This window comes from Herpailurus yagouaroundi, unplaced genomic scaffold, assembly GCF_014898765.1.
Source record: "Herpailurus yagouaroundi ecotype Mexico unplaced genomic scaffold, PumYag 195, whole genome shotgun sequence".
NCBI lineage: Eukaryota > Metazoa > Chordata > Mammalia > Carnivora > Felidae > Herpailurus > Herpailurus yagouaroundi.
In genome coordinates, this window is record NW_024412426.1 from 17889316 (window position 1) to 17913812 (window position 24497).

At 47.4% G+C, this 24497-nt stretch overlaps 1 protein-coding gene across 3 annotated transcripts in view; it reads left to right on the forward strand.

Annotated features, from left to right (window-relative positions):
• The window catches only part of TNR (tenascin R), a 410417-nt gene extending 391696 nt beyond the window's left edge, over nucleotides 1-18721 (forward strand). For all 3 annotated transcript variants that reach the window (XM_040446717.1, XM_040446716.1, XM_040446718.1), the window contains 5 exons: nucleotides 5972-6123; nucleotides 7533-7629; nucleotides 11762-11923; nucleotides 16611-16774; nucleotides 17713-18721. In XM_040446717.1, coding sequence (XP_040302651.1) covers nucleotides 5972-6123; nucleotides 7533-7629; nucleotides 11762-11923; nucleotides 16611-16774; nucleotides 17713-17832 — 695 coding nt within the window. In that variant the 3' untranslated portion in view covers nucleotides 17833-18721. The remainder of the gene's footprint in view (nucleotides 1-5971; nucleotides 6124-7532; nucleotides 7630-11761; nucleotides 11924-16610; nucleotides 16775-17712) is intronic.
• The last annotated feature ends 5776 nt before the right edge of the window (nucleotides 18722-24497 follow it).

Genomic DNA, 24497 nt, shown 5'->3' on the forward strand with positions numbered 1-24497 from the left:
AAGAGCCACAGAGAGGGGCCAGGCTGAGAGCTGCTAGTCTGTGATCAACTCATCTGCCATGGAACTGGGTTTCCTGATATAAGTGAATCCACAGAATAAGGCAAATTATGTCAGAATATTGCTCTGTGAGAGTACTTTCAGCTTATCTTTGAAAAGAAGATTTGGAAGCCTAGTGGGTTTGCCCATGGTGGGTAGAGGCAGACGGTCTGCAGAGCTTGAGGACCTTCCTCAGCAACTCTGCTTCAGGTGAAGGTATCCAAGTTATCTATTGTTCAGTTGATTCTCCATTCCTATTATACCCTTAAAGACTTTTGTCCCTTCTCCTCCCAGATTCCCTCTTGAACTGGGTCTTAACTCCAGTCTCACCCCAATCTAATTCATTCTTCACCCCACAGTAAGAACGATCTTTCTAAAAACTTGAGCTTAAAGTCCATCAATGGTCTCTTCATTCTATCACCTGACCAAGATAGTTCAGCTCCTTAAATGCCATGATCCAGTCCCTGCTTACCTCCCTGAAGCTCTCACTCATCCACTCAGACCAGCTCTTGGCTAATTCTGCAGTTTCCCAAATAAGCCATACTTTTTGTACAGACCTGGGACACCCTTCTCCCACCAATCTGTAGCTAATTTCTGCATCAGTTCCTAAAATAAGAAGTACTTTCCCAGTAGCACTTGCTAATCCTGCCACATCCCAGGCTCTACCACTCCCCTTATCTTCATCAGCCCCAAGCTTCATTGAATGCCCACCTCCATGTTTGATAACTTTCTATATTTACCTCTTCCCCAGAGCACTTAGAGCTTGGGGTTTTCTTTGTTGGTTTCTCCCACCAGAGTGTGAGAAACCTGAAAGATGGGACTGCATCCTTTTATTCTTCATATTCCCATCTTTTAGCACAACATTTAGAACTCAACAGATGCCCCCATATGTTTGTTGGATGAATATATAAAAGAATAAGCAAGTAATAGATTAGAAGATGCTATTAAGGGGGCTAAGGTGGTAGGTTTTCACAGCCCATGTGTGCTGAACAGGTAACTTTGCCCTGTCCATGACCTCAGACTACCCTCCACAAACCTGCCAACCAGAAACCCACTTCTGGGAAGAACAGTCTAAGTGCTGGTGGCCAGAGGCAGCCACCTGTGCTTCTGTGGAGCAGCACACTTTGCTGTGTAGTTACACAGACACCTGCTGAGGCTGTCCTCAGAAGGAAACACTGGCATCATGGCTTTGGTCCGGATGCTAAGGTCATATGAGTAGGCAGATGCTCTCCAAAGCCATCTACTCTGACTCTTTTAAAGATGGCATCCAAGAGTGGAAAACAAGTAAGGGACAAGGCAGGGAGAGAAAAAGTCTCTTCCTTCACTCCCAGCCAGCTGGGGGTTGTCTTATTGTGCTGTATGTCACGTAGCTCACTTCACCCCACTCAGCACTCAGCCTTCGGATGCCCAACACAAACCAATTTCTGAGCAATTCTTCCGGTGAGTGCCCCAGTCCTGTTGATCTCACAATTACACCTACAAACACTTAACCATGAGACATCCCAGTGTACCAATCACTTGGCATTGCTTTCCTCCTAACTTGGTAATCACTGCAGCTTGTGCTTTGAAAGAAAGAAAGAAAGAAAGAAGAAAAAAAAAAGGCTCTTTGTGAAGCCAGGCCTCAGTTATTGTACCTCAGGGAACAAAAGTTTTTGGTCCTAAAATTTCTGCCTTGGAAAGATCACTGGAACGATCTATGTTAGGGTCAAAGGTGAATTTCTGATGATATTAAATGGCATGACATCTAGAGATGCCTGAAATCTGTCCTGACAATCTCCTAAGAATGTATAAAACCACAGTATACATGCAAGGAACACAGCAGAGCAGAAATCAGTGCATTCCTCTTTTTCAATTTTTTTAAATGTTTATTTATTTTTGTGAGAATGACAGAGTGAAAGTGGGCGAGGAGCAAGAAGAGGAGGGAAACTGAATCTGAAGCAGGCTCCAGGCTCCGAGCTGTCAGCACAGAACCTGATGTGGGGCTGGAACCCACAAAACATGAGATGAGATCATGACCTGAGCCGAAGTCGGACGCTCAACCGACTGAGCCACCCAGGTGCCCCTCAGTGCATTCTTTATAATCAGCTAAGCCAAGGTCTAACAACCCCCGACACAGAGCTTAATAGAAAAAAAAAACTAGAACACAAGGCTTAAACTCAAGGATATATAGCATCTCTTATTCCCTCTCTTTCCCAGGCCACCCAGCCTAAATCTTGGGACTGGCCTGCTCAAGACATACCTACTGGGAAAGATGGGGAAGGAAAGAGGGAGGGAGGGAGGAAGAGACTGAGACATTCAGTCTAGTCACTAGAGCATAGGATCTAGGCAGAGAAAGCAGACCGCCGGGCCCCTAGGGGACACAGCGTGGCTTACCAACTCCATCTCTTGGCCTCTCTAAGAGGAAAATGTACCCGAGAAAGAGTGTAGTTCAAATCCAGCTGTTCCTCAGACTCATCTGAGGAGATCTGATAAGACACTGATCCCCTGCCACCCCCTAATATTCTGATTCAGTTCATCTGCTGCAGAACCCAGGAATCTAGATTTCAATGAAGTGACCACTTGGGAACAATTAGGGAGCCTCTGCCTCCTCTCATCTGGTGAAAAGGAATAATGATTTGATCAAGGACTAGTGATATGAGGCAAAACTCTGGCAATATTGACAGCCAGAGAAGGTGGAGAGGAGTGGTTTCGTGGTAGAGTTGTCTTCTCCAAACCCCAAGAAAACCCTAGTCGCTGCACAATGCTTGTTGATTGTCTTCCATTAATGCCACAGACTATGACGAATCTAGAAACAACCAGGTGGCCTTGCAATTTGTCAACAGTAAGAAAAGGGAACCCGGCAACTATGCATTAGCCCCAAACACATTTGGTGAGCACCTCCACCATCCAGCCCAGGGTAGGGACCCAGGAGGAAGAAAACACAGCCCTTCTTCTCCCAGGGGACAATCTGTGAGTTTCATCTCCTCTCAACTTTGAGACCGCTTAAATCCACATTTTCTCAAGTTGATTTTATTCCCATTTTCTGACTTAAAAAACATGAATTCCTTTTTTACATGACAGTCTTTCAGATGTTTCAAAAGTTCTCCAGGGGGGCGCCTGGGTGGCGCAGTCGGTTAAGCATCCGACTTCAGCCAGGTCACGATCTCGCGGTCCGTGAGTTCGAGCCCCGCGTCGGGCTCTGGGCTGATGGCTCGGAGCCTGGAGCCTGTTTCCGATTCTGTGTCTCCCTCTCTCTCTGCCCCTCGCCCGTTCATGCTCTGTCTCTCTCTGTCCCCAAAAATAAATAAACGTTGAAAAAAAAATTAAAAAAAAAAAAAAAGTTCTCCAGGGCAAATTCATCTCAGTTCACTATATTTATTTTTGGTAGATCTACCTTTAAAGCAACTAATGTGTTTGAGCCTTTTTAAAGTATCACTAACTTTAGTATTAACAATATCAAATGATCAACATCATCAAGGTGAAGAAACCTGTATAACATCACTTATTTACCTATCCTGAAGTTTGGTTCTATTTTAGATGCGTATTTGTATGAGGGTTGGGGGAAGATGTTCTGTTGGGGACACATTGGATATTGGCAAAAAATTGGGAGTTTCTGGCCTCTTTAAGTAGCTAAGTTGATTAGGGAAAAAGAACTATTTTTTTTATTTTTATTTATTTTATTTTATTTTATTAAAAAATGTTTAATGTTTATTATTCTTGAGAGAGACAGAGCATGAGCGGGGTGGGGCAGAGAGCAAGCGAGACACAGAAACGGAAGCATGCTTCAGGCTCTGAGCTGTTAGCACTGGGCGCGACGTGGGGCTCAAACCCACAAACCCACAAACTGTGAGATCATGACCTGAGCAGAAGTCGGATGCTTAACCAACTGAGCCACCCAGGGGCCCCAGGGAAAAAGGACTATTTAACACATGAGGTGGGAGCGAGCTGATGGCCAAGAACGTTCTGTGGTGATCTTCTCAAGCAAGAAAGTCAGGCGATGAGGGAAGAGTGGAGAAGGGAAGGAAGACAGGCTGGTTGCTGCAGAGACGAGGTGGAGAAAGGCCCAGAAGCCAAGACATGATCACAGTGCTCCCGAAGCAACAGGGAGAGGGGAAGTGCTCGCTTACACCTGTCCCCTGAAACATAATTGTAACCTCTAGAAATATGTGGAGTCAAGAACTCCAATCAGGCTCTAAGACATGCTGGAGACGAAAGTTAAGAGCTTTTCCTCAGCTATTTAAGAAAATCAGTTTGGGGGATAAATATGTTTAATCTGAACATAGAACTTCCTGAGGTAACTTTAACCTTTGGGGCTTTATATGTTTATAAGATAAATACAGACATCAATTAATCCTTTGCTGTATGGATAGATGTAGATCGCGTGAACTGTATGCCTATGTGACATTCCATTTAGTCAACTGTAGGGAGTACTCGACTTGGGGTCCCAACACTTGAGTTTACGTGACCAGTGGAAGTTGTGTGATCTTCCTGAGTACAGTTTCTTTGTCTGAAAAATAACAATCCATTTGATCTATAACAATCTGCCTTTCTCTCCAAGTTTCTTGCAAGAATCAAGTAGAAATAAAACGCACTTTGTCAAGTATAAGTTTTATAGAAATGTATTGTTACTCCCTGATACAAATGTGTCTGAAGGAGGAGGTCCCCTTGTTCTAAACTACCTTAAGTGGCGGTGCCCCTTGACCATGGTATGACAGCAAGCTGGACAGTTCCTGTGCTAGGAGTTAGCACACCCACTGAATCCCAGTGACCTCTTCCTAACACAGGATGCTTCACAGATGATCTGTGACAGGAGCCTTAGATGACCAGAGTGTTCAGTGAGGATATTACATCACCTTCCCTGTGTGGCATTATGCTGTCCACTTGCTCTGACCCCCCAGCTGACTCCAAGTGGCCCTCTGTCAACACCCGTAGTGCACCGAGCCCGCCACTAGGGGACACGGTAGTGAGTGATACGTGAGGTCCCTACCCAGACTCCTCATAACTGCTACAATTCAAGGATGCAAAACCACATCAACTGCACTCCCTTGACCCTGAACATCATTGTATTTACAGAGCACCAGAACCACTTTTCCTTACGCGGCATGCTCTTCCTTGTGCTTGCCCTATCCACTCCTGCAGTCCAGAAATCTCCTCCGGTGGGATCTCTGCTTCTTGGCTTGTCTGCTAAGTATTAAAATTTGCCCTGAAGCTAAGCTCTTCAAGATACATGATTTAAGCTTCTCTTTCAGCTAATTAGATATTGTCCTACAAATTGGGCTGTTCTCTCTGAAAGATGAGCAGTGATTTGTCTCCCCTGCCCTTTCCTCAAACTTAACACTGAACTGTAAAACATGGCCATTTGATTGTTTAGTCCAATCAGGAGATTATTTTGCTTGAGGAGTAGAGATCCATCTTGTTAATGCAGAGCTTGTTTGGGCATTTCTTCATGCTGGTGTGAGGATGGCAGAAGGTTTTGCTTACTGCCTCTCATCCTTTTGAGAGGTGGGCTCTACATTGATTTCTTGTGGCCCATGCATCTGCAATCAGCACCTGAGTAACCCCACTAGCTACATTAACACACATTCACTCCTAAGGGGGGGGGGGGAGATATTTTTATTATCCCCATTTTACTGACAAGAAAACTGATACCCAGGGAAGTCAGGCCATCTGCCGAAAGCCAAACAAATAGGTAAGTGAAAGAGCGAGACCGTGAATCCAGATCTTTGGCCCTCAGATCCCATAAAACTGTATGTTGTTTAATAAATCCGACATCAGTTAAAGAGGGGGGATGCAGGATGATGCAGGGTTCCCACACACTGTTTGAGATTCAGCGAGGATTTCTTACAGCTCTTGACAAAGTGCCACGAGGCCCTCCACAACCTTCTCCAACCCAAGGGCCCATTATGCATAGTAGGAGAAAGGACCCTTTCTGGAAATTGCCTCTTTTCCTATGCAGGGGGCCGGGTGTTTCCTCATCCTCAAGACTGTGCCCAGCATTTGATGAATGGAGACACTCTGAGTGGGGTTTACACCATCTTCCTCAATGGAGAGCTAAGCCGGAAGTTACAGGTGTACTGCGATATGACCACCGATGGGGGTGGCTGGATTGTAAGTACATGTGGCTGTTCTCCACGTACACAAACATCCTTGGTGTCTCATCCATCCGGATCAGCGCCTACGGATCCAAATTTCACCATCCTCTGGCCATTCTTCATCCACCCCTCACCTGTCCATCTTGGGGCTCTTTGTTGCCTCTGGGCCCTTGCTCAGTAGCCCAGGCGTAGGTTTGGCCAAGCACTGGAAGGAAGAAGATATTGAGGCCGCAGACTGCAGTGACCTGACCCGGTGTAGGAGCCCCAGGAATATGGTTCCAGAGTGCCGGGGAAAGGCAGTAGTGGTCAGATAAGTCCAAGGGTCTCGCCTGCTGTAGGCTCTAGGAAAAGAAGGGGTGGTTCCTCTGTACGAGAAGGGCCCTCTGCAGGAGCAGGGGAGCCTCAATGGGGAGGTCTATGGGAAGAGTAAATGGAGGGGCAGATGAGGGGCGGAGCCAGGATAGCCGGCTCTAGTTACAAAGGCCTCCCCTGCCCCACCCTTCCCTGGCCTCCCTGGTTCTTCCCCAGAGCTGTCACAGCCTTCAAGAAGCACCAGTGTTCAGGAAAAGCCAGACACCCTCCTTCCCAGTCTACTAGGGTAACACCACGAGAAGACAAAGGACAGCCTCACAGATGTCCCCACCTATCAGTGCAGCTCACCATAAGACGGATGGGAGAGTTCCCACAACCTGGCCCTAAAGCAGCCCAGCATTAGCTCAGTCCCTGCGTGCTCACAGGGCCCCCTCCCCAAACCACCCCGCCCCGCCCTCTCCCCACCTTCTGCTACTAACACACAGCACTGGATTTTTCTTGGTGCAGAATGGATAGTTTTTTAATGGAGTTAAATGGTGGCTGTGCTCATAAGCTACTCTAGGGAGACATTTTCTTTTATGTTTCTGACATATTTGTGCCTCCTTCTTAAAGCATAATTGGAAATTGAAGCCGAGGCTGATGCATTGGAGGTTAAATGAAATTAGGACTTAAACAGCTCGGAAAGCGAACGATATGTTGTTGCTTTGCCTGCAATGGGATGATGACAGTTACTAGCTGATTTGAAGTTGGTCCCGTTCTTTGGGTGCGAAATGCTTTCCTCTACACTCTGCCGCAAAAAGATTAATTGGAGAGCCAAGCCTGTTTCCCTTGCCTATCTGGGGGCTTGGTATGTATCCTGAGTCCCGTGTGTATCGCAGGGGTGCAAATTAGTGTCAACATCACACCCTGGCCTACTCATCAGGGGCCTCTGCACTTCAGGAGGAGAGCTCCCAGTACGTCCAACAAGAGTGCTGTGCCAAAACCGGGCTCTGTACTGCAGTGCTCTTCATCTGAGCGTCTTGGTCGCAGCAGATACAAAACTCGGTTATAGCAGTTTTACTCTTGAGAGTTTCTTTTCTTAGTATCACTTTTTCCCCCCTTTCTCCCTCACAGGTATTCCAGAGACGGCAGAATGGCCAAACCGATTTTTTCCGGAAATGGGCTGAGTACCGTGTTGGCTTCGGGAACCTGGAGGATGAGTTTTGGCTGGGTAATCCTCCTTTGTGCTTTCCCCCGGAGCCCTGCTCTGGCTTCTCGTCCATCTCTCTCCTTTGTGTGTCCGTCTGGGATTATCGGAAACGCAGTGGCTGTTGAGAAGCTGACAGCTCGTGAATTGCTTTCAGTACCTCTTGCTCTGTTTGGCTCCACTATTGATCTGTTTTTATCTTATTGTGGTGTTTTCCTCTTTGCTCTGTCTCTTCCCATCCTCATTAATAGTCTCTTATGCTGATGGGTCTTGACATGAGGCAACTACAGAGGAAGTAAGCCACCTGGTCAGGGGAGAGGGGGCGGGGGACACAGCGAGCCGGCCGGTCACCTCTCAGAAGCCAGGCGCTGGCGGGCCAGCCTGCCAGTCAGGAGAGAACGGAGGCGGTTGCCCTGCCCCAGCTCCCTGGAGGAATGTGATCACCTGACTTGGCGACGGAAGGGAAAACATGAGAGTGGCCATTGGAAGTGACCTGCAATCTCCCAGGGGTCTGACACAAGCAGGAGGCGTAGATTGAGAACCGAACTGGTGTGTGAAGGTGAATCTGCACCCCATCCACGCAGCTGGCCACAGTGCCAATCCCAGAAAGTGGCGCATCTATTGCCTCCATCTCCCGCTTGGTTAGATTTTCACAGTGATGTGTACGGGAAGGCAGGGGGACAGGCAAACAACCGGGTTCCACAGCTGTGGTCTCCTTTCTGTGTCCCCATCACCGTCTCACGGGGCCTCACTGTCTTTCTCCTGGCTGCTCGCATGACAGCCCCCCACCCGACCTCCCTGCCCTTCCATCGTCACATGCTCCCTCACCACCGGCTCCCTCACCCAAAATCTGAGCAGTGGTTAACCTCATTTGTAAACCCTTTCAACGACTCATCACCACCAGGTGAAAGCCAAACACCTTAGCTAAGGTCAAGGCCCTCTCTAATCTACCTCCAGAGACTGCTCCCCGCCACTAGGCACCCCACCCCTCTCCCCACCCCCACCCCCATCCACTCCCTCTTCTGTGGGCCCAAAGCACAGTGTCCATTTTCCTCTCTGTCTCTCTTGACTATACTGTGTAAAGTTCTTTCAGGACTAGGACCACATCATAGTCCTCTTTTAATCCCACTCATTGCCTGTTATGGTGGCTGAGAGAGTAGGTACTTAATGTATAGGTATCAATCAGTCAATTAATGATAAGAATTTATTGAGTACCTATTAGATGCCCAGATCTATGCTTGCTGATGTAGGTAATAAAACTACAACGTAAGAACGTTGAGAGACAAGTCAAGTGAATAGGAAGTATTTTTTTTTTTAATTTTTTTTTTTCAACGTTTATTTATTTTTGGGACAGAGAGAGACAGAGCATGAACGGGGGAGGGGCAGAGAGAGAGGGAGACACAGAATCGGAAACAGGCTCCAGGCTCCGAGCCATCAGCCCAGAGCCTGACGCGGGGCTCGAACTCACGGACCGCGAGATCGTGACCTGGCTGAAGTCGGACGCTTTAACCGACTGCGCCACCCAGGCGCCCCGGAAGTATTTTTACTTCTAGAAGTTTCCATACAGCTTGGGAGGCCAGTGCAATGCATACAAATCCGTGGGCTCGGCAGACAGGGCTCGTGTTCCCCAGACCTCAGGCACTTAACACCGCTTCCACAATTCTTGCATAATCTGTGAAGTAGCTAAACTACCACACACTTAAATTCCCTCTGTATCGCTTGCTTTATTTAGTTAAATCTACTGTTTGGGGGAAGAAACTTAATAGCATTGCCCAAAATGGCAAGCTAGTTATCATGTGCCAAAATAAAAAGGAGACTTAAACATTAACACAACGAAAAGGAAACAATATTAATATTATTAAATGACAGTTAAATATGGGGCCCTCAAGGCTGATGCTGCTGGGAGTGGTACAAACAAAGATTAAAAGGTGTTGGGGGCTCACCACCAAGCACTAGAACCAAACAGAGACTGGGAGTCAAGGTTAGGATTAGAGTTAAGGTTCCTCCTTCACCTATTAAGGAAGAAATAGAATTTGGAAATACCTTTCTCCCTATATGTTTAAGGTTATTTAGTAGCCCTTATTCCCAAAGTATTTCTCATATGGTGAGAAAGGCCATCCCGCACTGAGAAACACTATAAACCCACCAAGTACCAAGGAGAAGGCCACAGATACTCAGAGAGGGGAGGGGTCAGCTGTGTGGAGGAGGTGCCGACGGATGAGTCAAAAGAAGCAGGAAGGAAGGGGACAAAAAAAGAGGTAAGGCAGGGATCCTTCCGACAGACGCAAACGCAAGAGTAAAGAAACCATCCACCGAGAGGAAAGGTACAGGTCAGGGAAAGAAGAAAATGAGGTTAGGTGGGTTAAATGAAGGCACATTATGGTACCTAAAGCTCGGAAGAAAAGTCTTGACTTAATGCCATAGGTAATAGGGAGCCAGTGAGGGCTCTTGAACAGAGGCATGGCCTGGTGAGATATAGTTTGGCAGCAATACTCAGGTTGAGGGTAACTGTGACCCATGGTTTATATCTTAAGTTGGGTTCCCTAGAAGCAGAGCCAGAGAAAAGGAGTTTTGTTTAAGTGATTTATTGGGTGAGTGCTCTTGGGGGCAGGGGAACAGAGGAAGCAAGATAGAGCAGGGGAAATACGCAAAACTGTGGTTGTGGTGGGAGACAATCTTCAGTCTCGTCCTCGGGTGAGCATGAGTGCTGGAACATGAATTGCTTCTCAGAGTCGGTCCCCACTAGGACAAGGGGGCTGACATTTTGTACCCCCACATTAGGCATTAATGAAAGTCTGCTTCAAGGCAGGGGGGAGGGAGAGTGTAGCTGCCAGGAGGAAGTGACTCCTGTTTGGTCAAGTGTTATTATCCAAGAAGAAGGTAGCTGTGAGTTGTTACCAGCCAAGACATCTAGCAGCTGGGGGATAGGTCCACCATCTACTGAGGGCATCCGGACAGGCACACCCAGGATCCACTACACCACACAAGCACGAGTCTAGGGTAGGTTGTGGGTCAGCACCCCAGCAAACAGCCCTCAACTTATAATCAACGTAAAGCTTTAAATCTCAAAGAGGAGAGGGAAGCAGAAAGATCCAGGTGGCCCTCAGCCAATCATTTCGCCTGTGTGGATTTCAACCTCCTTTTCCACAAAGAGATAAACCTAAGCAATGTCTAAATTCCCTTCCATCCCCTCGATTCTTTCATTCTCATGATGGTGTGTGATAGATAGAGATCACATACGACAGCCAAGCAAGAGGACCTCGGTTCAGTAGGCAGATAGAAATCAGGAGGACTCAGACATCACCAGCAGTGCAAGCTGAGTGGTTCACAGTCTGGACAGGTGGGTCAAAACCAGAAAGTCCCAGAGCACAGCCAGCCAGGGCAAGCAGACAAGGGAATATATATGAGAAAACATTGCTGTGGAGCATGTGGGCTCACAGAGGTTTGCACCTTATGAGAATCCATCAGACCAAGGCCTGGGAAGCTTAGAGCCCAGAGAGAAGCATATGGGGGAACATAGCCACCCAGAAACCAGTGCAGAGGGAGCAATGCAAGCTGTAGCAGGTAGATTAGACAGAAAGGGACTGTGGTCAGGGGGCAGATGGCTATATCTCCTGAGCTGACCAGGGGAGCCCAGGAGGACTGGAGGCTGAGACAGGGAAGGGCAAGGTAACAGAACCTCTTTTGCAGGCCACTGGGCGATGATAAGATGTCTGGCTCTCCTGGGCCCCTAGTGCCGGTCCTGAACTCCTCTGATCAGTATCTTTACCTCTCTTCACCTTCTCTGACTTCCTACCACTCACACCAAGGATTTAAGCCCATGTAATTAATGCCTCTTGTCATTTTCACCCAACAACACAGTTTGAAGTAGAAGGTGGAAGAGGACGGGGCCAGGAGTCCCGAGGCTCAAGGTTTGTCCGTAACTGGGTCAAGACAGGGTGTGAGGACCCCCGAGCTGACCCGTGGTAGAAACCCATCAGCAGACCAGGGCTTGTCTTTTTGCAGGAAAAATTTCTGAGTCTAGCAAGATCTGTTTGGTAAATGACCTGAGAAGGCCTGAGGGCTCCCCCTCCTCCTCTATAACATCCGTCTGAGGCCACAGTCCCATTCTCCCTCCCCTTTCCAAAGCCCCTGCGTTCTCTGCTCTTCTCCCCAGGGCTGGATAACATACACAGGATCACATCCCAGGGCCGCTACGAGCTGCGTGTGGACATGCGTGACGGCCAGGAGGCCGCCTTCGCCTACTATGACAAGTTCTCTGTGGAGGACGGCAGAAACCTGTACAAACTGCGCCTGGGAGTCTACAATGGCACCGCAGGTACCCCGGCCCCCAAGCAGACAGACCCCAGGGCGTGTGCGAATTCCCTGCTAGCCACAGTGAGGGCGGAGGGCCAGGAGTCCCGGGTGCTGGTCCCGGCTGTCCAGAGCCACTCAGGTGACCTGCAATCAATTTCTAAGGACTTCAGTTTCCTCATCTGGAAAATCATAATAATGATGCCTGCCCTACTGCACAGAGTAGTCAGGAAAAAAAAAAAAAATGCTATCAATGCAGTGAAAATACTTTCAAAGTTTAAAAGAAAAAAAGTGCCATGTGAGGGCAAAGGATTATTTTTCTTGTCCAGATTAATCAATATGGGCTCTTATCCAATGAGAGCATAATCAGCTATTGTCTGGCTAGAAATTCCCCCTGCGATGACATCTAGGAAAACCGTCTTGCAACTAATGGAGGTAAAGCAGATCCCTCCATACGTTCTGAGATGACCCCCTCCTATCAGCAGTCCTGCCTTCATCGGGTGCAAACAAGAGCACTGGAATGAACCTCACTGGCCACATTTCTTTTCATTCCTCCACAAGGACCAAGTACACGGTCACGTTTCCTATATAGATTTTTATGACATCTCTACTAAGTAGAACAACCATCTCTATGAGTTCTGTTGCATTAATAGTTTTATCAGAACATAATATCCAGTCTCCTTCTTAGGCTTTGCCAATCTGTTTCCTGGGTTCTATTATAGCACATTTCCTAAGACCTGTTTTGCCAAATATTCTACTGTTCGGTACACGAAGTTATTGGTCCTTTCATTAACTCCAATCTTAGGGCTAAATGCTAGTGTATAATTTTAGCAGCATTTTTATGCCTCTTGGAATTAAGAACATGAGCAAGGTGTTGCCTTTCCAATTACTGCCTCTGTCCAGTTATTTCTCTTCTCAGCCAGGTATTGTTACTGCACAGGAAGACACGCTTTGCTATTACTCACAGTGGTGATTATTCCCAATGGCAGTCAGTCGGATCTGCCTGAAGTGCCCCTAACAAAAATTCCAATTTGCCACACTTTGGGCATAAAATCGCCATTGAAATGGAGTGTGCTAAACAAGACATCAGACTAAACCATTTCAAAAAAAATCTGATACCATCCACTCCCTAAGAGTAGAATTGCACCTGCAGAAAAGCAGCTCTTACCCTCCCCATAGGAAGGAAAGCAACCCCTCCCGGTTGCTCCCATGTCCCACCTTCCTCCCCCTCTTCACCTGCTCCAGGCCTCTGCCTCTCTCTGCCTCCATCGGCCCAGCCACCGCTGACTTTACTGCAGCTCTGTCTTGCTACTGGGTCCCATGGGGGGCAGGACTGTTGCTCCACATTGTACTCTCACGTCTCACGGGAAAATCCTGCCAGCAAAATGGCCAATCACCAAAAATTAATTACAGTGGGAGCCCTCCCTTCAAATATTCAGTTCATTTGCCTCAAAAGATGAAAACCCGCACTTACATAGTCTGCCCCCTTCTCTGCGCAACTTTACCCAATGGTAGAATTGCTTTGTCTAGACCAGAGGTCTCCAGAGGGGAAGAGGTCATCCTCTCTTTCTGGCTTTTACCATTGCCCAATTTCCCTGGCCTTTATTTTGACTTACTGCTCACTTTATTGGCCCTATTGGCAATACCCCATCCCATGTCTTCCAATCCAAGTTTAGCCCCTTCTCTTGTCCCCATTTCTCAAGGCTATAAAAACCCAAGTCTCTAATCAGGACTCTAGATTAGAACTGAAAACTCCAAATCAAGTTATCAATAAGAGGTTCTTGAGCAACCCCTAGATGTTCATTGTACAAGTTATGGGGACCCAAGAGGAACATAAGACATGGCCTCTGCATGAACTAAACATCTATTTCTTTAAAACAATTTTTTAATGTTTATTTATTATTGAGAGACAGAGAGAGACAGAGCATGAGCATGGGAGGGGCAGAGAGAGGGGGAGACACAAAATCTGAAGCAGGCTCCAGGCTCTGGGCAAGCTGTCAGCACAGAGCCTGACGCAGGGCTCGACCTCACAAACTGGGAGGCTCATGACCGGAGCCGAAGTCAGACGCTTAACTGACTGAGCTACCCAGGCACCCCTCTATTTCTTTTAAAAGATCCACAAGGGACACCAGCTCTTGATCTCAGTGTTGTGAGTTCGAGCCCCATGTTGGGTATAGACATTGCTGAAATAAATAAATTAAAAACATTTTTAATTAAAAACCTTAAAAAGAATCACAAAAGAAATGGTACTCACTTCCAGCTTACTAGGTGCTCATTGGCCTAAGAAGGAGCAACATCTGTCTGGGACCCCAGTGGTGAGGGAAACAGTCCAGAGAAGGCAAACCCTGGAAGAGAAGTCACGGAAGGAGCTGTTACCGTGGAGGAAGGGCAGGCGTGAAGGTCCTTGTTGCCCAGGGCAGGTGTGACTTCAGAAGAACAGAAAGAAGATTGGTAGAGAGTAGGGTGAAGCTGGACCCTGAAGGGCCTTAGAAAAGGGGACCCTCTTACTATGGTGAGCAGGGGAGAGTCCTGGTAGGTCCTGAGACTTCGGGACTTGGGGGCTTTTAGGAAGATCAATGTGACAGCCGTAAACTGGATGAAGTAAATCTGAGTGAAGAACAGACACCAGCTGGCATGAGCTGGTGCATTAATCTTGGTAGGAGATAATAGGAGACTTGACTAATGTCAGGAATTAAGAGAAAGGTATAAATCTGAACAGTGGTTTGAGAGAGAAAAACCAAGACTCACACAATGAATTGAATACATGAGGTGAGTATAAGGCAGAAGTGGGAAGGGGAGCCAGATCTGGGGAGGAGACAAAGACCAATGCTGGGATCTATCCCAGACAGCGGCAGGTGACCCCAGAGTGGAAGGTGGAGAGAATTGTTCCTGGACAGCAGTGAGGGCAGATTCTAGATTACAGAGGAGCAAGAGGGAGATGAGAAGATGAGGTGGACAGAGGCAACAGAGGTGAACTGATGGTAAAGAAAGGGTCACTAGACAATAGGACTAATCCAAGAATTTTAATTTTTTTTAATGTTTTATTTTGAGAGAGAGAGGGAGAGAAAGAGAGAAGCGTGCATGTGCATGAGTGGGAGAGGGGCAGAGAGAGAGAGAGAGAGAGAGAGAGAGAGAGAGAGAGAATCCCAAGCAGGCTGCATGCTGTTATTCAGAGCTCCAACTCATGAACTGTGAGACCACGACCTGAGCCAAAAATCAAGAGTCGGACGCTTAACTGACTGAGCCACGAAGGTGCCCCCTAAGGATTTTTAAAGATAAAAGATATGAATATGATTTAGTATTGAAGGAATTGAAAATGCTAAATATATATGTATATATATATGCAAATATATAAATATATATATGCAAAAAAAAGAAAAAATAAGAAATATTTTTTGCCTTCCTCTGGACCTAGAAGAAATGGGAAAGAATGAATTACAGGCAGTGGGATTATCTCTCAATGGACAAAAAGTCTGATCCCCTGTAGACTGGCAGGAGAAGATGAAAATGATGGGATAGAGACAGGATATGTTGAGTTGGTGACCCAACTGACCTGAGAGGATCAAACTTCCCCGTAGAATAAAGATCATCCCCTAAGAGCTAAGCTGTGGTGGGAAGCAGTCGAGGCACTGAGTGGCTACCATGAGTGTGGACTCAGATGCCACAGATGACCCAGAACTATGGTCTCTTGCAGCTTAAAGGGAACTCAGAAGCATCTACAATAATGTCCATTCAATAACATGAGCCCCTTCACAACATATCCAACTATAAATCCCACCAAAAGTTCAGCCAATAGTTATAGATTAATTACAGTTTGATCCTTTGCCTCAGTTACTCGGTTCATATGAGTCACCTGCACAACATCCCAACAAGACAATACCCAGCCTTTGTTTACCTCTAAGACTAGGGATCTTACCCCATCTCCAAGCAGTCTGTCCCATATGTGAGCAGCTCCAATAGCTGGGTAATTTTTCCTCCTATATTTAGCCAAAATATGCCTCCCCTCAGTCTCCACCTACTGATCCTCATATCCCCCCCCTCCCCGCCATTTACTTTATTTATTTATTTTTACTTAGTAGCCCATGAGATATTTGGAGATAGTGATCACAGCCCTTGTCTCCCATTGAAACTGCTCTTCCCCAAGATACAGCCCTGGTTTTCCCAACCACTTCTCTGCCATGGTGAAGATTTTCTCATCATGCTTTCTCCTCTGGACAGGAACTCTAGCTTGCTGAGATCCCTGTTTACATGTGGCATCATGTTTTGTGGCACATGTGGGGTTTGGGGTATGGGTTGACCAGGCCTAATAAACCACGGAGAAGGCCACACCATGGATGCATGGTGGTAACCCAGACTGGTCGTGTCACCATGGCTCATGCCTATCTCCTGTGAAGATACAGGAATACAGTGAAGGCCTGGAGGAAACAGACAGGGGTGGTGAGGTGAACTGAGAGGACACAGCTCTTAGCAGAAGGTCAGAGGGATGAGGAAATGAGTAGCAGAGAGCAGCATGGAGAGTTGCTGACCCAGGGGGTAAGGGGGAGTATGAGTTCAGTACAGCCAGGCTGAGGAAATGGGTAGAAATGGGGGAGGAAGTGAACGGAGAGTCCCTTAAGTGGAAGCTAGGTTTGTTGGGAGTGGGTCAAACGTCCAGAAAATGCTGACAAAAGAGTGACAAATCAGACAGCCTTACAAAAACATCTTTTTTACAGGGGACTCCCTCAGCTATCATCAGGGACGCCCTTTCTCCACAGAGGACAGAGACAATGATGTTGCAGTTACCAACTGCGCCATGTCATACAAGGGGGCCTGGTGGTACAAGAACTGCCACCGGACCAACCTCAATGGGAAATATGGAGAGTCCAGGCACAGTCAGGTAGGTGAGGCTCTGCCCCAGAGCTGTGGAACTCACTGTCCCTAAGCTTTATGTTCTAAATGCACAACTGGGTCTTACATTTCCCTTTATAACAAAAAAAAATAGTCTTGAGAAAGGACTATCATGAAGAGGGAGATAACGTAGGCCCTGGAATAAGGGCAGGACAAAGTAGACTCCAGTGGAGGGAAAGAAAAGCATCTGGATTCAGGAGCTAGAACTCACCCAGAGAAGCCCTGGACAACCAGTCACATTCCATTTCGTTTCCTCATCTAGATGATCCCAACAATCCCATGGAGAGATTGTCAATTTTAGGGACGGCTTACAGGCTCAACGTCATCTTAAGAAGGGTCCCAGGAAAGGAGAGATCAGAACACCAGGGTAAACTGGACTATCCCTCCCCATTAGAGACTACAAGTCCACAGACTGGGAAGAGTGATGGGTTGACCAACAGGACCAACTGGGACTTTCCCAGTTTTAGCAACGAAAGGCCAGCCGTGAGGGAAACCCCTTAGCCCCTCGCAAACCAAGATGCTGGGTCACCATAGGTGGAAACCGCCTGACTGTCCCATCAGGAGTGAGCAGTCAGACGCAATTATTCTCTTCAAAACGTTTGTATGCTATTGGGATTTTGAAATTCAACACTGATAACTGGTGCATGTAAATCCTGAAAGCCAAAACATTAGAGCTGGCAGTAAGAAATGACCTGAAGTGCAGCCCTAATGAACACCCAGGCCACAGGCATGTTGAGAAAGAAAAGCTGGAAAGAGACCCCACTCCTTTGACCTTATGAGGGAGCCGGACCGCAAAGCTTCACATTAATGAAAAATGGCTAAATCCACATCTTGGATTCCCCGCTCCTGCTGTTCTCCTCCTTTTCAAGCTGGGTGCTCCCTCTGGAGGGAGGCGGTGACTGACGTGCTCATCTGTCTCCTTCCCAGGGGATCAACTGGTACCATTGGAAAGGCCACGAGCTCTCTATCCCTTTTGTGGAAATGAAGATGCGCCCTTACAGCCACCGTCTCACGGCGGGGAGGAAACGGCGGTCCTTGCAGTTCTGAGCAGTGGGCGGCCGCGGGCCAGCTGACCTTCTCTGTCATCTGTTTGTATCTTATAATATGAAACAAGGGGTGGGGGGTAAGAGTAATGTGCTTTGCAACATGTTAAGGGTGTTTGAGGAAGCAGGCCACAGCTGCTCGTGGTTTCTGCTGTCCCGGGCCTGGCCCTCGGCCTCCATTCTCCCTCCCAGCCAGTCATCCGGAACCTTCCCCTCTTTTCCCACCAAGGAGGGAAAGTGTGAAATATTTTTTTAAAAGACCAATTTAAAGGCAAGTCCTGGAGTCAGATTGCTATGGCAACGGGCCTTCTTTTCCTGCCCTCCTATGAGTTGCCCTTCCCTTCCAGGTATTTGTGCTCTGGTCACTGCCTTGGATGGCCAGGTTCTCTCACCAGCCCACGGCAGAAGCCTCGGCACGAGAGCTCCGCCAACAGCTCCCCGTAAGAGGAAACAGATGAGTCTCACTGCATCCCGACAGCCCAAGTTCTTTTTAATGGGCCAAAGATTCTCATTTTCTGACACTCTTACCAGCCCAGTGTCCTATTACCTTCTGAGATCAGTGGCCTCTTTTCCAGCCCCAATCAATCGTGTGCCTACCGCCCTCCGACCCTTAGACGCCCACGGCCCCACGAGCCCAGTCACTGTTTGCTCTGGACTCTGGTTCCCAAGGCGTTGCCCACACCTGGCCCTGGGCTATACAGTGGCTGTGTCCCTGAGGGTCTTAAGTCACTGCCCCCTCTCTCGGGTCAGACAGACAGCAACTTCCTTTGTGGGTGAAAGGGGGAGATGGTTGTAGATTTAGTGCTTTGGAGTCACACAGTGAGGAAAGGACAAAAGAAGTAGAAATCAAGGCATCTGCCATTTGAGATTACAGGTCCCATGGGAAACACAGATCCTACCTGGCTCTGTTTTCTTATTTCTGGTCCTATGTGCCATGGACCTTTTTTTTTTTTTTTTTTTTTTTTTTTTTTCTGAATTGCAAACAGAAGACCTCGTTTCCATCTTCAGCCAAGCTCAACCTTAATGTGGGTGGCTTAATAAGAGTCAGAAGGAGAAGTTATAGGACCAGCCAGCCATTCCCCTGACTGATAATTCCTGGAAAAAGGTGAAATTCGGCGTGGGGGTGGGGGTGGGGGTTCTCTATTTTGGTCCCGCGGGAAATAGGAATGACCCCTTTAATGAGTTGACATCATGAGAAGCCTCTCTCCATCTTCTTTTATTATTCTGCCTTTGAAAGGAAAAATGAAAAGTGCCAGAGGAAATTACATCTGGAAATCCAAAGGTGAAAAGGGGAGGACTGTGGGCCCACCTCCCACGTTATGAGATGTGCTTCTCTTCACTACCATGATTTGATTTTTAAGCCCAAGAGAGCTGGAGGCTCTACAAACCATGACCCCTCGACTTCTCCACATCAAATGTCAGCTGCAGCCATCCCTGTAGCATCCGCCAAAATCCACACCCAGCGCCCTCGCTGCCTTCCCCCTTTCCTCTCCTTTTCCTCAAGGCCCCAGCTCTGTTTCCTGTAGTGCCTGCGTTCAGCCAAACTAGGGCATCTTGTTCCTTTCCCAGCCCGTGGCTGGAAGAGCCTGAAAGTTAGCACCTTGCTAATGGAAACAACTACACTGTAACCAAGCCCTGATCACCAGGGAAGGACAGCCCCCTCGGGCTGCTGATCACACTCCTGGTGTCTTAAGGATGAAGTCAGCTGCCACCAGCGTCAGGCTCTCCTTTAGCAGCCCTCCGAGGCCTCATGCGCCGCTCTGTGCGGACATGACTGACAGACCCGACTGACAAACCCGGTGCTGAGAAATGGAAGTCACGACGCCATTTCTCAGTTCAGCGGGGGCTTCAAAAAGAACTAGGAGGAGGAGGAGGAGGAAGGAGAAACAATCCTTTCAAGAAACCCATAAGTTAAAGGAGATCCAGCTAGAGAGTGGGACACCTGGCCATAGTATGGAGCATGCCAAAAGGAAGCTGGGAGCTGAGGCAGAGGTCCACCCCGGCCATCTTGTTGGCCCTGTGACATCAGGGAGGCTCTTTTCTCTCTCTGGGCCTCTGTTTCCTCTCCTGTTGAATCAAAGCTTAGACTAGAATGGCTACTAACTTCCTTTTCAGTTTTGATAGTCAGTAATGCTAGTTTCTGATCTGAAAATCTAAGTATAATTGGGCATTGATGAGACAGCACAATTAAGTAATTAAAATTCACCAGAAGCCCTGCTTTATTGAATGGAAGGAAGGAAGGAAGGAAATAAGGAGGGAGGGAGAAGGAAGGAAGGAAGGAAGGAAGGAAGGAAGGAAGGAAGGGAAAGAGGGAGGAAGGAAAGGGAGAAAGAGGGAGGAAGGGAGGGAGGGAGGGAGGGAGGAAGGAAGGAAGGAAGGAAGGAAGGAAGGAAGGAAGGAAGGAAGGAAGGTTGGTTTAGAAGTCATAAATAAAACACACACACAAGAAAAAAATTTTCAGAAGAGGTAATGCCAAGTAAGAGGCTGAACTCATTTTGTCCATAAAAGCGGAGCCCAGGGGCCTGGGTGGTGCCCGTACAGCCTACCTCATCCAGGAAACTGAAACAAAGAGCTTATGAGTCCTTGTGTGGTCAATTCAGGTGAAAGCCAAGAAGTATCAGTGGAAACCAAAAGCTGCCTTTCATTATAACCATTTTACCCTATGGAACATTTTTATAAATAGTATCAGCAGCATTGCCTGAATTCTTTTCAAAAACTTTTAAAGCAAGAAAGGGACTTCAAAGATTAACTCGCCCAACCTCCTATAAAAGGATGTATAGATTCCTTTTATTAAATTGAGTGATTTTCTCACGAGCTTTCACCATTTTCAAGAGACACTGTGCCCTGTTCTCTCCCTAAGACCCATGATCAACTAAACTGAAAGCTTCTTAACTTCACTCACTGATTCCTGCTTATCTCGTTCCTCCACATTTGTGTTCTTCCCAAAGGTGGGTCCAGTAAGCAATACTCACAAGGCACTGACCTAAGCATACCAGTTTCCCTCAAAGGACCCTCAAGGAATAGAATTGGACCCTGCCCAGAGGCTATTTAACTGCAGGATAAGGATTTAATCCCAATCCTAATTACAAGCACTTACAAACAGATAAAACCTACCAATGACTAGATCCAAGATCCAGACAGATTTTCCTTTTTGCATTTCCCCATCAGATAAAGACAGTTCCCTACAGAGTAACTCACATTCTCCAGAGTTCTTCGGAGAGTAAAGGAGGTGGGTATAAGAGTGGGGGGAGGGCGAAGGTGGGGGAACAAACCTGTGGAAAACTCCTGCCTTTAGACTGGATTTAAGTGGAGGAGGGCGACTTGCTAGGTGTGGCCACGAGGTGGCGATCACCACCCCAGCCACCATCTATAACTATGAAACATGGTGGGAGTTGAGGACAGCAAGCTCTTTGGGGTTTCCAGAAGAACTCACACCAAACCAAGATTCAGGAAAACCTGAAAACTGATTTGCACAGGAGGTTGAATTGTAAAAGAAGAACAAAAATGGCAGCAAGGAAGTGCAGAGCAAACTTCCACAAATAGTTAAACCCAACGCGCCCCCACTCAGCTGCTTGTGAACTGGTAAGACACCTCCCACCCTCTTCCCTGGAAACCAACCAGCTCTCTGCACACTGAAAACTGTTATTTCACAGACAAACCTAAAAACCCAAGGTTGCCAGTGAGCTCCGTGCCAAACCAAACAACCCTCATCCCGTTTGGACTTTGAAAATCCCATCTCCGAACAGAGCTGTAGATTATGGGACACTAGGTCATTATGGAATCTTTTTCAAAGAGCTCATTTAAAAGCATCAGTTGAGAAAGGTTTTATGAGTTCCTCTTTGTCTTTTCCTCTGGAGAAAAAGTGGAACCTGGCAGCCGCAGATGCGCCAAGCTGAGGAGGCTGAAGTAGACTAGCCCGTGACCCAGACTTGCACGTATTCCTGGGCCATGAAAACAATTTTCTTCTTCTTCTTTTTTTTTTTTTTTTAACCTCCCCCGAAATTTCGGCTCAAGAAGAACCACTTAGTCGGGGTACATGCTTGCTTTCTATCATCAGACTCCTAGTCAGTCTAATTCCTCACTTCCATTTCTTTCCCTCCAAAGGGGGCACTCTATTTGCATCTCACTGGTCCTAAAACTTTGAAAAGGAAAGATTCAAACCTCAGTTTAGTTTCAATAATCCCACAGAAGATGGAATAATTTGTTCATTTGCTTCAAACCGGCCAAGGCCGTGGGACCTCAGAGGCCTGGGGCGGGAGTGGTGAAGTTTGGGAGTCTGCCTCTTCCACAAAGCCCCAGATGCCAGGAAGTGGCCAACTCAGCTCCACCCAAACCTCCCTGGGTGGCCCGTCTTTCTCCAGGTGACAATGACAGAGAGGTTCTACACTCAGGGAAGGTGACACACAGGGCTGGCTTCCGGGTTCTGCCTGTAGCTTCTGTCTGGCTATACCTCTGGGTCCTTTGGCCACATTCCTGAACATCTTTGACTAAATGTTGCCCTAGACCTTTGTCTCTCCCATAACCCCACCCCAACACAAATGTGACCGAGTCTCCCTCAACTGTAGTCCAGCATTTAGGTGCCACCAGGCCAAATGAGAATTCACAGACCGGATGAAACTTCCAAAAGCAAGTAGGGAAAAAGCTCTAGTGTGCTGGAAGTGGGTGTGTTATGTACATTCAGGTCCGGTTTGAAAGAAGGGCTCTGGTTCACCCTAATTGTAGCCACATTAGATTTGCTTGTGTCCATTCTGTGTTCCTCAAGCCTTGAGAAATGGCTGGGAAGAAGAAAACATATAGAACATAATACAATGCAATACAATACAATACAATACAATACAATACAATACAATACAATACAAGCATATGGATGATTGGAAACTAAAAGCAAGCCTCTAGGGATGGCCCACAGTCGAAGGAAAGAGAGCAAGTGTGAGGGACCCTGCTACAGGGACCCGCATCCTTGACTTCTGATCTCACCTCCCACCAGAGCGCCTGTCAGTTCACCCCTTTCACCTGAGGAGAAACTAAGGCACCAGAGGCATACTGCCGCAGAAAATGAGAAGAGAAGGGCTCCCTTTGCTTGCTCAACCAGTCCTGCCTGGACCTCCTTCATGGCACCCACCAGCCTGAATTGTCATCTCTAGCATTTCTGATTCACGTTTCAAGGTCACCCCTTGCCTGAAGCATGACTTCATTGCACCTGCAGTATTTCATTGTCCAAATGTCCTTGGCAAACCTCACAGTCTTTGGACAGCGTTGCCTTTTCTCCAAACCGGAAATCCTCCCTCCCTCCCTCCCAAGCTTAATAAGGCTGTTGCCGAGTATCCAAATAACACAGCTCTTGTTCCTCAGACAAGCTCTGCCTGCCCCCTCTGTAGACTTGACAAAACAGCTCCTCATTTTCGACTGTGAGGCTGGGCTGAGGCTAAATTTCCAGTTCAGAAACATGTAACCCTTTTCAGTCTCACCGATCGGTTCTTACAGGTACTGCCATTGGCTCATTGGCATGGGGGGGCTCATGGGAGGTAGAGGAAGCATTCCAGAGGCTGGGAACACCTAAGCCACAGAGAGGATTTGGGTCCGGATGTATGGCCAGGAGGCAAAGCACAGATGGGAACTATTGTTTTCTTCCTATTCCTGGTTTAGCACCCTCAGGGACACCCTGTGTTGCTCTGTAACATCCTGCCACTGGAGGCTAATGTGCTCAACACCGCCTTTAAAAGGCAAACGTTGGGAACATACCTTCAGAGCTAGAGAGGACTGGAGGCCACCTACCCTGGCCGTCTCATTTCATACTTCCGGAAACAGAGGCCCAGAAAGGTTAGGCAACCTTGGGCAGGTCATACAGCTAAGGTCATACAGCTAATCAGTAACAGAGCTGAGATCCTATCCGGCATAGGCCTTTTAATATTTCTCTCCCCAAGTGAAGACCAAGAGACATGCCATTACTGCACTCCTACTACTTTCCAGATACTGCGCTAGGAACTTTACATATATCACTTCATGAAACCCTCACCACAACCCTGACTCAAGTTTAACCATTCTACAGATGAGGGAATGGAGGCACAGAAAGGTTTGGTACCATGCCCAAAGTCACAGAGTCACTAAAGAGAGCTATAATCAATCTCCCTAATTCCAAAGCCCTTGTTTTTGCTACTTCAGAAGGCTGCCACCCCTCCTACTTGTTTAGCCACACGGCCGCCATCTTGGATTTGTTAATGTTTGTACAAAGGGGCTTATGATGTCACTTCCCTCTGTCTTTTAAGAAAAGGGAATTCTTGAGTTGTTTTTGCCACATCCTCCAGGGGACCTTTAACCGTCAGAAGTAAGAAGCATCCTAACAGCTTTTTCCTTTTCTTTTTTTTTCCTCTTTTTTTTTTTTTTTCTTAATTGGGAAGTAAGAAAAAGATTTACAGCAAGTCAGTAGCAGACAGAAAAGACCAGGACACAAGCACTATTTCCCCCAACACCACTCCTTTGGGAATATAGTGGCCTCTTGCCCACCCAACATTAGAAGAGTAGGAAATTCCAGAGTCATTCTCCTCAAACTGGGAGGACCAGATTGGCAAGACTGGGGAGAATAAATATGTTCCCTCGGGCACCAGTTTTACTCCAGACTTTTAGAGGAAAGGAGTTACATGATTCATATATTGAAACCAATACAGACAG